Below are 13,807 nucleotides of genomic sequence, written 5' to 3' on the forward strand. Positions count from 1 at the left end.
TATCTGTTGAAGTCTTCCGAGGATTGGATTGTAATACAGTGTGGTTATGTCACCCAGAATGTTTTCTTAGTTTTAGATTAATGTCTGGATGTCCTTTCTGCTTTTTGCATTCTCACTAGTTTTGGTCACATGATTAGAATTTTTAGAAGAACAGCTACACAGCCACTCTATATTTGATTCTGGCTGAAAATTATTACATGATAAACTCAAGTATAAATGACTTCATGGAGAGGGAGGAATAAACATTCATGGTTTCTAAAAAAAAACAACCCCTTACTTGCATTGCTGGATGACGAGGTGTCAGTGCCATGAATGAAACTGGCCTTGCATAATGATTATAAATCACCTTATCCCCAAACAGGCAGGGATGGATGTAATGGTTTTTAATGAATTGTATGCAATAGTAGTTCTTAAGATTTTAGAGAAATTTGCAATTTCTTAAGGGTTACTGTGGCAACACAGTTATTTTGTGCAGCGAGGTCTATGAACCAGTTCCTGAGTTACTTCCATTGACTCATTTGGACAAACAGCTACCCATGCAAGTGGTCTAATGCCATGAGCAATTTAACAGTTGGCAAAGATATCATTTTAGCTTGCAGTGTTTGATTTGTTTCACCAGTCATGATTCATATGCATAAGCTAGGGAAATGGAACAGCTTGAAGCAGTTACTTACTGACACACGGCCCACTTAGTACTAGAAATCAGGACTGGATTTTTAAAAGCCAGATATATGGTGTGAAGCCTGTGTGCATCAGTTCCATAGTTCTGTAGACTGTGGAATGCCTTGCAGTAAGGTTATAGCTCTTATTATGCAGTATTAAATGAAAATAAAATGTATGTTTGAAAGATTAAATAATATAAATGTAATCTCCTAAGGATAATTACACATTAGTGAAACTGAGCCTTTATTCAGATTGCCTTTGCACCATTTCTAATTTCCCACAGCTTGCCTTATCAGTTATTTCCATTTTAGGTTTAGATTATGTTGTACATAACCTCAGTTGTATATCACAGAAATGTTTTGTATAATGGCTTCTGTTAGTCAAGTGAAGAGTGCTGTGAACAAAATCACTTTCTCCACAGTTCCTTAAATTTAAGGAATAGAATTTTAAGTTAATTCTGCCATGGATGTAATTATTCCATCGTTAAAATAAAATTGTGGTACTAGTTCAGGGGTAGGGAACCTGTGGCTCGAGAGCCGCATGCGGCTCTTCTGCCCTTGCACTGTGGCTCCACAAGCCGAGCCGCCAGCCCCATCCTTGCCCGCCCTGCAGGCAGCAGGGCAGGCGCACCAACTGCCCACGGCCGGCTGGGCTGCGCCGCGGGCTTCCCCTCTCGCCCGCCCCGTTAGAGCGGGGTGGGTGCTTTCCCGGAAGCCGGCAAGGCTGAGCCGCTGGCTTCATCCTTGCCCACCCTGCAGGCAGCAGGGCGGGCACATCCATGCGCTTCTCAGAATGAGCGGAGTAAAAGGTAAAAAAAACCCAATATATACAGTGTTATCTTTATTTTAAATGTCAAAAATTATTTGCGGCTCCAAGTGTTTTCTTTTCCCGTGGAAAACAGGTCCAAATGGCTCTTTGAGTGTTAAAGGTTCCCTACCCCTGTACTAGTTCTTTAAGGTTCCATTTCATTTACCATCTGATTTGCTCCTTATTGTGCTTGTGCACATCATTTCCAGGGTTTGTGATTTATTATTCTGGTTTTTGATGCTTAATTTTTTGATCTGTTTTAAGGGAACACTTTTAGCACTTTGGCAGGGCTTGCTTTTGAATGGATGATCATGAAAAATCCAGAAGCTAATGGAGTATCAGACTCCCATAATGCACTGCGGTAAGTTTGATTTGTATTTGGTTTTATAGACCTTCTCAAGTTATTTTTGCGTATCTGTCTTTACACATACAGGTGGGCTAAATGAAAGTCCTTGCATACACACTACCCAACATCATTAAGGAAAGGGCCTTACCCCTTGCCTGCTTGGCTTGAGCTTAATGTGGCAGGCTGAGGGAACTCCAGCCTGTGCTCTCTGTCCTGCTGAGGGCACCATGCGGCAGCCCACCCTACTTTCCTGAACTGCAATCGGGGGCATGAGTAAGTCTTGGTCACACTTAAGTCCCTTAATACCTACATCTTTCTCTTTCCTAACCCGCTCCAAACTGCTCTTCCCACAATTCTTTTCTTGGTTGTTGCTTACTCTTGCATAAGCTACCTTGAGTCAAAGGAGAAAGATGGCATCTAAGCATTTTTAATTAATAAAACATTAAATACTCTTTACCTCCTTTCTTAGGCAATCCACTTACCTTTGTGCATTACTTCTGTTTATTGCTTTGTCACATTATATCGGCTCCCACTGCTTCATTCAGTGCCTTCTCTTCATGGACATTTTGACACACCACCTTATTAGAATATGCACAGATCATGTGCAAAACCGTGGGGAAAGTGTCCTGCTTCTCCATGTCCTGCTTTTCCTATTACCCCATATGCCATCATGATCTGTTTGCTGTCCCATTAAGTGTTATGTTTTGCCTTTGTCAAACCACACCAGAAATGAAGGAACAAATGTTGATAGACTAACTTAAAAAAATACCAGCATGGAACAAATATAACTGAGTTTATTAAGTTTACATTCCATTGTCGTTTCATCAGAACAATATGCATGGGGTATCCTGGAGATCTCCAAGCTAAGTATTGACCAGATTTACCTTCAGCAATATTTCCTGTAGCATGTGCTTTCGCCATTATCAAATTCTGGACTATACATAGTTGCTGATGTACAACTGCGCAGAAGTCTCAATTGTTAGGTTCCCTTGCCATAGTTTCTGGTTTTCCCTCCTTATTTGGGAACGAGAGGTTGTATAAGTATTTTAAAAATGAAGCTTCAGTACTTTTGGGATTGCCTCAAAGACCATTCATTTCTTCTTAGTAAACCTGGCAATTTATTCATTTTCATTGTGCTGTGATGGTTCAGAAGTTTGAGTGACAACCAGGTACTTCATTCAGATATTACAACAAAATACGGTTTGTTGAACGAGCCATGGTTGGCACAAGGCAGTTGGGTATGATTTAAAACATACATGATAAAATCACATTTTAAATCTTTTTAAACCATTGAAATCACCTCCAACACAAATTATTGGAACAAGTAAAAACAGAGTTAAAATACATATAAGACACAAAAAATTATAAAATTGGTTAAGAAGGATTACTGAGGGAATGTAAAATGAAAGTAAAAAGCCTTCATCGATTGACAAAAGACAGCAATAAAAGGGAACAGACAAATCTCCCTCAGAAGACAATTCCTAAGCTTTGGTCTATGACAAAGAAGGCCTTCACATGGGTTGCCACCTGCCTGATTGCTGAAGAATCTCTGAATCAGGTCCTCCAAAGATGACCATGGTGGTCAGACAGGTTCATAAGGGAGTAGGTAGCTCTTTAGATGGTTTTCTAAGTCATTGTGAAAAATTAAGGGGCGTGAGTGAATGCATTAATGCATTGGGCAACTGTCCCATTAGTTTATCATCTTAATTTGCCCATAGAGTAAATACTTAAAAATACAGAATTGGATCCACTTGAGGAGTTCATGGAAATTGGTCAGTAATGGAGTACTTCTTACCCTCCCTTTCCCCAGCAGCCTGACTTTCTGATGATCAGTAGAGTCTTGTAAAAAAGATTGAGAGAGAGAATGAAGTAAAATCTCCTCTTTATTCTCTTTTGATTTCAGCTTGCATCAATTTCTGTGGAGTAATCAAAATACTATTTTGTTATATTTTGGTATATCTGACTGTATTCAAGCAGTACTCAAAGTATTAAATCATTTTTTCTCCTGTTTCCACACATTAGAGCCAACAAGAATATTAAATTGATGCTCTTAATCAGGAAGCAAACAAACAGTAAATTTATATTTCATTTTAGTATTGCCATTTATTAACAAATTAGTGTGCTTCTGGCAGGCAGGGCATGGTCAGGTCATGCCTCACAGAGTCAAATAGTTGGCAGGCAACATTGTAGTCAGGGCATGCGGCAGGCAAAAGTGTACTTAGGGAACAGTCCAATGGGTTAGGACAGGCAGTATTCAAAAGCATAGTCGGAAGTCAGTCCAATGGGCAGGGGCGTAACGAGGCAGCCCTGGGCAAATTGTAGCCCTGGGCAAAACCTGAATTGGATGCCCCCCCCCCATGGGCGGCCACTCCACCATGACCAAAAACTTTTTTGCACCAGGACATTGGTGCCTGCAGAGGGTGCATTTTTAGACATATCAGCACCATAATTTCAGCATATCATCAGGAGACTGTCCTTATGGTACCCCCCAAGTTTGGTGAGGTTTGGTTCAAGGAGTCCAAAGTTATGGACTCCCAAAGGGGGTGTCCCATCCCCCATTGTTTCCAATGGGAGCTAATAGGAGATGGGGGCTACAGTTTTGAGGGTCCATAACTTTGACCCCCCTGAACCAAACTGCACCAAACTTGGGTGGGGTGCCATCATCTCCAGATGATACCCTGAAATTTTGGTGCCGATACATCCAAAAATGCACCCCCTGCAAGTAAGGGAAACATCCTAGAAGTACTTCCAGCCCAAGAATCTTTGTTCTGCATTGAGTTTTCTGCATTGCTGTCGATGGGGGTTGCAGGCTGTGGGGGGGCACATATCCTGAGAGGCACAGTCTCCTTTAAAAGCTTTCAGGGGTCCTCATCCAGGAGACTGCCCCTAATGCAATGTTACCCCCCAAGTTTGGCAGTGTAGTTTGGTCTCAGGGGGGGGGCCAAAGTTATGGACGCTCAAAACTGTAGCCCCCATTTCCTATTAGCTCCCATTGGAAACAATGGGGGATAGGGGCACCCCCTTTGGGAGTCCATAACTTTGGACTCCCTGAACCAAACCTCACCAAACTTGGGGGGCAACATAAGGACAATCTCCTGATGATACGCTGAAATTTTGGTGCCGCTAGCCTAAAAACTGCACCCCCTGCAGGACAAAAATGGAAAACCACTAAAATACACAAAAACGAACCCAGCATTTTGATGCCCCCCACAAGGTGATGCCCTGGGCAGCTGCCCACCTTGCCCAATGGGCATTACGCCAGTGCCAATGGGTCAGGGTGGTGTGGACAGACAACCCCAGCTCCAGAGCACAGGAATCCAAACAAGCAGGCAGACTGGAAGCTATAGTGAGCACAGGAAGATCCAGCATGAAGTGCACTCATTGCACCCAGACAGAACCAGGGCTTATATGGAGAGGCTTGATTGCTGCAGCAGAGATCCTGCAAGGAGTTAGTGTTCCTCAGATGCAGGCTCTGCTATTGTGCCATACCTGGCAGAGAAATGAGCACTCTTCCTTTGACTCTGTAGCTGCTGCTGCTGTCTTCGCCTCCTTTGCACAGCTGGCTCATCACAGGGCTCGATGGAGGACTGTACAGATTATCTCAGCTGCGTGGTATCAGGTGAGGAAAGGCTGGTAGCTGACTCTGCATCCTGAACATCCTCATGAGCAGCCTGCTCTGGCTGAACAGTGTTGTCAGCTTCTGCTTCCTCATGAGGAACCACTTCTGAGTGCCCAGGTTCTCTATCTGAGTCCTCTGAGTCCGGGTAACTGCCCATGACAATTAGCTTGCTGCAAATGAAGGTGAACATATTTGTTTACAACAGAAGGATTAATCATATGTTTAACTTTCTTGTAAATTCCATTGAGATTTAAATGTGTTCAATCTTAGTTGAGCCATTCAAATATTATGCCTTTCCACCAAAATTCAGACATCAGGATGATGTTAGCAATGTAAAATCACTAAAAAATTAACCACAGAAATAAACAGTGCTCTTTGAAGTAGTTCAGTAAAGCAGGAGATAATTTTATAGCCCATTATAGCATAGTTCCCTGTTGTCTGCTTACAACAACACTGTGAAGTAGTTTAGGCTGAGTGACTGACGGGCCCAAGCTCACCTGACAAACTTTCATGGTTGAGCGAGAGTTTGGAACTTGGTTGTCCCAGTCCAGTTCTCTAACCACTGCTTCATTCTGTACTACTATGCCACACCAACATGGTCATTATAAATTGCCAAATCTTGACATATGGGACCATGTGGTTCTTCACTGGAGCACCTTGATTCGGCCATTCAAATTTTATAGGTCAAAACACTTACCCTGTTTCCCCGAATATAAGACATCCCCCTGAAAATAAGACATAGTAGAGGTTTTGCTCAGATGCGAAATATAAGGCATCCCCCGAAAGTAAGATGTAGCAAAGTTTTTGTTTGGAAGCATGCCCGACGAACAGAACACAGAAAAATAAGACATTCCCTGAAAATAAGACATAGCTCATCTTTGGGAGCAAAAATTAATACAAGACACTGTCTTGTTTTTGGGGAAACACAGTAGGTATATACCTGATCCTTAAGCTAAGAGTGCATTCTTATCTGGAATAGGGTGAATACTGTATTTGATTAGATATGACTGCTCCAGTAACTGCTATGCTTATATCAGGAAGAGATTTGAGGATCACCAGGGGATGCTTCACATCTTACGGATTTTTCACATATTTGGCATGGTATATATGGTTCTATTTTACTAATACTTAAAATATTCATATATTCTCATATTTAATATTTATAGTATCCTGAAGTTTTCAGAATCAACATATATACCACCTTCCTATATACTGAAGATGGAAAAATTTGCCAAACAAGGAGACATTGTTTTAGTGTCTGGCATGAAAACAGGAAGTTCAAAATTAAAAGCAAGAATACAGGAATCTGTTTATAAGGTAAGATATCTTATTCAGTATTATATTGGCCTAACAAGATACATTTGCTTTCTTCCAGCTATTGTCCAGTGGCCTTAGTTTATTGGGCGCCTTTTATTGTATGATAGTTGTTTTAAATGGGATTTTATTACTTATTTTAGTAATCTAAATTGTTGGAACCATGTAAATTGTTCTTATTATTTGCTCCTCGTTAAATAGTGTGCTGGATTTTATGTTGTAAACCGCCCAGAGCCCCTAGGGGATGGGGCGGTATAAAAAACTAATAAATAAATAAATAAATAGTGACTCTGGTATAATTTTAGCACTGTATACAAAGTACAATTTAACAGGCCTATAGTACCTTAAAAAGTGGAACATTGTCATGAATTTTAGTAGCCAGTATGCAAGACCACTTCTTCCAATTTGTTCCCCAAAGAGGCTTACACTCAGCTAATGACAGCTTACTGGTAATTCCTGGTAATTCCTGGCCTGAATGCTGCCCAGCTGTCCTTAACCAGGACCAGGGCCTTCTTGGCTCTCGCCCCAGCTTGGTGGAACGCTTTGGCAAGTGAGACCCAGGTCCTGTAGAATTTTGTACAGAGCCTGTAAGATGGACCTGTTCTGCCATGTTGAGGCAGCAAGGGTATCCTTCTAGAGGGTTTCCCCCACCACCTTTTTAGTTCCCTTCCCTTTTGTTTGGGATGAGTGATAATTATGATTTTATGGAATATAGCTTAGATATTATTAGCCTATTGGAATTAATGGCACCTTGTATTATATGCTCTGAGGAGAATGTTTATGGATTTCATTGGAATTTTAATATTGGAAGCCTCCTTGAGCCCACAGGGGCCCGGGCAGCCTGGAAATTGAATAAATCAATCAAAATAATAATATAAGTGAGATTAGAATGTGAGATTTTTAGATAGCTGTATTCTTTATATTTTAAATATTTTATCACTAACTTTACTTTGTTCATATAATTTATATTGGGCATTCAAAAATTTGACAGGGATTATCAATAGTTGCATGGAAATATCAACTTCCATCAAATTCTGACTGTACAAGATACTTAGCTGCTATTCTTCCACTCTTTCCTGTTTTTTGTCTTTCTTTTACCAAATGGCTATGTCCATTATCTAGATGTTTGTGTTGTTTGAGATGCTTTTTTGCATTAATCTTTCCATTGATTTAGTCTATTAGACTTTTGGGGAGTTCCAAAAGCTGGAATTCATGCTGTCCGTATCGTTGTAGTTATTTCTGTCTAGTTTTGTGAGTCTGTTATTGATGTTCATTGATTTTTACCCAGGAAAGGGTCTTATGAATGTAATATAACGTTAAATAAGAGGATAATGGACTCCCTGCTCTTGAGTTCACAGGGATTAAAAATTGCAGAATAATGCACTGTTTTCTGCACATTACAGTTCCTCTGGGTATTCAGATGCCTGACAGATAAAAATATGTATCCATAATAAGTGTAGATTTTGCAGAGCCAACACCACTGCAGCAAAGTCAGCAGGATTCTATTCTGGTTGAATGTTATCAGCAGTACTGAATATATTTGGGAGATTTGTAACTTTAAATCAGCAGCAAATTAACTAGGACTCTCAATGAAAACTTAAAAGTAATGAAAAGAAAATATACTCAGTTCTCCTTTAGTGAAAATCTGTAACACTAGTAGTGTTGCAGACTTTTCTACCAGTGAACATGAGATGCTTTGGTAGCTATTTCACAATTTGAAATTAATTTTCCTTTGGGATCTTTATTCAGTATTAACTGCATAACTGTTTGGTAGCATTTTTATTGTAATCAACAGCTGAATTTGAAAGGGCAATATCCAAACAAATCCTGGGATATGTTGCTGTGTTCCGTTTGTGGTTTTATATACGATTTTGTACCACACAAAACAGACAAAAGCCTCTTCTCCAGAGTACAGATTATGCATGAAAACAATCGGATGTTGTGGCACACCCATTTCCTTAAAAAACAACCACAGCTTATCATGATCCATGCAGTCAACAGCTTTGCAGTTTGTACATGCAGTTAAAACAGGAGATTCAGACATTGTGATCAGTCTGAACATATATGAGCATTCCTATTATTTTAGGTGCAGGTGGAACACAGTCATCTTGATTGTGGACTTCCTAGAGGCATCTGGTTGACCACTGTGTGAACAGACTACTGAACTTGATGGCCTTTGTCTGATCCAGCATGGCTTTAGAATAGAATCACAGTCTGTGGTGTGGGGATTGATCTGTGCACTATTACCAAATGCATATTGGGGGGAAATGGTGCCGGGGCAACACCTAGTCAAGTGGGCAACACCCACTTATGACAGTGGCTCAGGTGGGCAGCTCAGGTGGGCGCTGTGGGGGCAGGCCATCTCCTGCCCTCCCCACCAGCAGGGAGGTCAGGAGCCCAGAGCGCCCCCTTTGCAGGCAAGGGGGCTCTCGATGCCAGGTGCTGCAGTGCAGCTGGCGTGATCCTGGCCTCAGGTGCAGGGCGTCACCTGCGCAGCCAGACAATGCCGGCATGATCCTCCAGCAGGGAAGATTCAGCCTCGCCTCAGGTGCTGACCACTGCCAGCATGGCCTGACGGTGCCAGTGAGATCCCCCAGTGAGGTGGGGTAGAGGCCTCCCAGACGCACGGCTAGGCCTGAGGCCTGCCACAATCCACCCCAGGAGGGGCGGGAGGATGGCTTGCTGTGGCCACAGCTCAGCTGGCGAGCAGCTCTCCTGCATAAGGGGGGGAGCTGCTGGGCACCGGTCGGGTCACCGCACCATGGGAGAGACCGGACACGGGGGCCAGGACAGTGCCTGGCATCCCCCCATGTAACCAGATTGGTACATGTTACCAAACAGTTCCAATTGGCAGCTGCCAAACTGATTGTTATAGTCACCCTTTTTTAACCGTTTTGGTTAAAAAGCTATATACCTATATAGGAGGTACATATAACTCTTAAAAGGAATAATAAAACAGCTATATCAGAAAACAAATCCAAATAGTTGTAAATAAATGGAATTAACTGTATCTGAACATTAATATGTTTCTACCACGTCTATATTTTTAATATGTAAAAGTCAAGAAATCACAGGTTTCAGTAGGAAATTGAGGATAGGAATCAACTATGAAGAAATTTCTCAAATACAATTCTCTTCCCTGCACTCAAAACAGTAATACAACGTTAATCAGCTCTGGGGACAAGTGATTAGTTTACAGCTCACCTAGCCAGGCCTAAGTGTCCAATCTTTCCTCTTTGAACAGTTTTCAATCTTGTGTTGGTGATCTGTGAAACATAGGTGCTACTTGAACAATTGAAGTTTATTTACCCAGATTTCTGCACTTTAAGGAGATACTGCAGTATTAGTTCTTAATTCTAGCTTTTAAAAGGGCAGCATTTGTCTCCTTTTCCTCCTTTAAAATTTACCTCATGACTGGAGGATTTATCAGCCTATAATTACTTTTTTCCTGTTATTTCATTTTAAAATAAATTGATATTTATTAATTTTCTTTAGTATTTTATCTTATTGTGAACTGTTTCCATTTTAAATTGGTCTGATTTTAATTTCTTTGACTTACTAATTCTACATTTCAACTGATTTTTTTGTTAATCTTTTTTTGGCTATACAGAGTGCATTAGATCTTCTTTAGAGATTTTCAGGAATCTCTTCTCAATATGTTTCTCATAATCTTTGAGTGAGCTCACAGAAAATTGAAAACTAAACTTCAGTCAGCCATATGACAATATAAATTAGTATTGCTTAATTTGCCTTCTTAAGTTATCATTGACAGGTTGACAGTTTCTCCTCACAAAAGATCAAACCTCTTGCCCTCAAGGAAGTGTACCTAGACCCACAGAATTTAACCATAGCAACAAAAATAAATAAATTTTATTTATACCTCCCCCTCTCCCATCCAGACTGGGCTCAGAGTGGCTTACAGTGCATAAAATACAATACAATAATAATAATAAAAATTAAACACACTAAAATTAAATTAAATACATTCATTCTAAAAACATCTGACTGCAATAATGTTTTTTGCCTGCTAATCTTGCTGTAGGCCAATTATGCACAAGGTGTTCACTGCACAATGAGGACAAATGTCCGTTGCTGCAAAATTTCTTGTATGGATGTACTTCCTGAAGTTTTCACTTTCCATTCCAAGGCAATCGAGACCACTTCTAGGATGATTTTAATTTGCTTCACCGCCAGAGCAGGACAGATGTGCCAGTGAGCACAGTTTTGCTACGAACATCTTTCTTCTGCCCACAGCCATCCTTCCCACTCCCTCTCACTTCCCACTGCCATTCAAACCTTCCCCTTACCTCCCCTTTCATGTTGTCAGCTGCTACAAGTCACAGAAAAGAAGTTCAGTCACATAGGCTTAGCCAAAACATACCGACCTCTGCATTCTCATATTGATATTTCAAAATATTGATATAATAATAACAACAGAGAGTACTCATAAATAACAAGCCTCTCTGGAGGCAGCATCAGCATCAGGAAGTGTGTGTAGAGGAGAGGAAAGGAGAGGGGGAGAGAATATCAGCTCTAGGATGGCCCCTTTCTTTAGCATTCCTGTAGTCCAGGGAATTGCTTTGCCTCTTTCATTTAGAATAGTAATATTGGTGTAAGTGCAGTTTAAAAGCCAGCAATCTTGACTACCAGGTGTGAAGAGATCTGTGCTTTTAAGCATTACTTGATGGGTGGAGTTAAGGGAACCAGGTCTGGGAGAGTTCTCTGCAGAAAACCCCCGAGGTAGGAGTGAGTGCTTCCTTGCGTGTAAACAGAGAAACACGAGCAGAGCCCACTAGAGTCCACTGTGCAGAGGAAAAAAAACCCAGATAAGTGTTCCATGTATAATGAGCCAGTGAATGAAACATGAAAACTGAAAAGCTTCAATTGTAGAATTTAAAACCAAAACAACTTTTCCTTGAATAGATCTCATCAACAATTGTGGACTTTTATTACTTCAAGAGCAATGATGACTAAACTTTAGGCTTCCTTATGTGTACAGATATAGTTATTGTCACAATCCTGTCCTATAAACGAATTGGTATTGTGAGAGTAGAATTCTTATTTATTGATTGCAAGCATAGAAAAGCTGTTGACTTATATTGTTGGAACTGAATATGTTAAAGCAGGCAAAGCATTATATCCCCTATCATTCTCACATCCTGCCTCCTACTACCCCTTTGGATGGTAAATAAAAAATAAATAAATAAATATAAAGCACACTCACACACATTCCTCAGTCAATGAGAACCTGGAAGGAACAGACACCCAAACCTTACCCCCTCCCAGCTGCAAAACTGTTACAAAGCTAGATAAGAGACTGACTGATACTGGCTGGATGAAACACAAACAATTCTCAAGGCTGCTCTGTAGAATTGGCCCTTAAAGAAATATGGCTGGACCCTGGCTAAGATATTAGAGGGTCATGATAGTTATACTTCACAATGGTGTTACATATATGCAAGTAGCATTTGGATTTGCCCATGAATGCATTGTGTTCTGTCTTTTGGAAAGTCTTGAACTTTTATATCACTGTTATAAGAAAATAAAGCTTGACAACATTTATAGGAAAATGGACATGTCAAATCACAAGTTTAGTTTTATTTGCTCTTATATTAAGTCATGAAAGTTCAATTCCACCTGCAAATTCATCCAAAACCAAGGCAAAATTTCTGTGATTAATAGTCTCATAGCTAATTTTTTTCACAACAAACGACATTTTTGTCTCTTAAGATTTATTGTTCCAGGGGGTACCCGTGGTGTGGCCATTTAAGTTGAAGAGGCTGCCTATGGGCAAGAAACAGTGTGCTTCACAATGCCGGTGAGAGGAGTATCACTTGTTAGCATAGGTTGTAATTTATTAAGGATACCCTTTGAGCTGAGAGCAGTATGTGACCACCAGTGGTGTTTCATTGTTGTTTTGTTTCACCTACCTTGTAGCAGGTTGTCCCTTGGTGTCATTCTAGCTTTGCTGATCAGTTTCCTTGCTGTATCAGGTAATTATTGTAATTCCAAAAATGTCTGCTTTAGCTCCTGCAGGTGGGAATTTCTGTCTAAGGGATTGAAATGGATGTGGCTGCAGCATAGAGCTTGCCTGTACAGAATGGATTGTTTGGTGTGTTAAGGATGATGACTGAAGGCATGTACCTATGTTTGTGAAAATTATAAAGCTATTATTTATTTCAAATACATATGTTCATACTGAGATTTACTTATATTTATTTTTCATTTTACCAACAGAATGTACCTGCTGCAGAAGTCAGATTGTTTATTTTGGAAAACATTCTTCTAAAACCAGCTTATGATATCTACCTGCTGGTAGGAATGTCAGTACAATATAAAGTTCAGAAAATAAGGCAAGGGAAGATTACAGGTTTGTGTCTTTCCAAATCTGATGTTTTCCATTTTATGTAAAAAAACCTAGAGACTGAAACACAAGTTTAACCCATGTATTCACAAGCTTCCTATATTAGTGTTGTCCGATTTATGTCAATACCAGTACATCCTAAGCAGATTTGCACTTTTTCAAGTGTGTATCTCTTTTTAGGATTGCACTGCAAGTCTGTAATGTTTAAAGTCAGCAAGATTAAAGTCAGTTTTGTTCCAGTGGAAAGATTTGTGAGAGTGATCCCATTATTTGGAATGTAATTGTGGGAACTGAATTATACTTCTGTAAATGTAAACGCTCTGTGCCACTGAATGTTAAGCTGCAGTACTACAGCTAAAGCTCTGTTCACAACAAGGACTTAGGTAAGGGGAGGTTCTTGGGTTCAAACCCCCCCCCCCCATTGCATGTCCAAAGCTCTGCCACCCGTTCGTGTGTTTTTGTACTTTAGTGTGGTTTTTGTTTTTGGCCTGCAGGGGGTGCATTTTTTAGGCTAGTAACACCAAAATTTCAGGGATTTGTTGGGAGACTCTCATGATGCTATCACCCAGGTTTGGGGAGGTTTGGTTCAGGGGGTTCAAAGTTATGGCCTCCCAAAGTGGGTGCCTCATCTCCCATTGTTTCCAATGGGAGCTAATAGGAGATGGGGGCTTCACATTTGAGAGTCCATAATTTT

At 40.6% G+C, this 13,807-nt stretch overlaps 1 protein-coding gene across 1 annotated transcript in view; it reads left to right on the plus strand.

Moving 5' to 3' along the window:
* Nucleotides 1-13,807, plus strand: part of NUP210 (nucleoporin 210) — a 79,785-nt gene that overhangs the window by 8,823 nt on the left and 57,155 nt on the right. Inside the window, exons 4-6 of the mRNA XM_048487337.1 lie at nt 1,735-1,831; nt 6,602-6,752; nt 12,987-13,119. Coding sequence (XP_048343294.1) covers nt 1,735-1,831; nt 6,602-6,752; nt 12,987-13,119 — 381 coding nt within the window. The remainder of the gene's footprint in view (nt 1-1,734; nt 1,832-6,601; nt 6,753-12,986; nt 13,120-13,807) is intronic.

This window comes from Sphaerodactylus townsendi, linkage group LG03 (assembly GCF_021028975.2).
Source record: "Sphaerodactylus townsendi isolate TG3544 linkage group LG03, MPM_Stown_v2.3, whole genome shotgun sequence".
In the NCBI taxonomy this organism is placed as follows: Eukaryota; Metazoa; Chordata; class Lepidosauria; order Squamata; family Sphaerodactylidae; genus Sphaerodactylus; species Sphaerodactylus townsendi.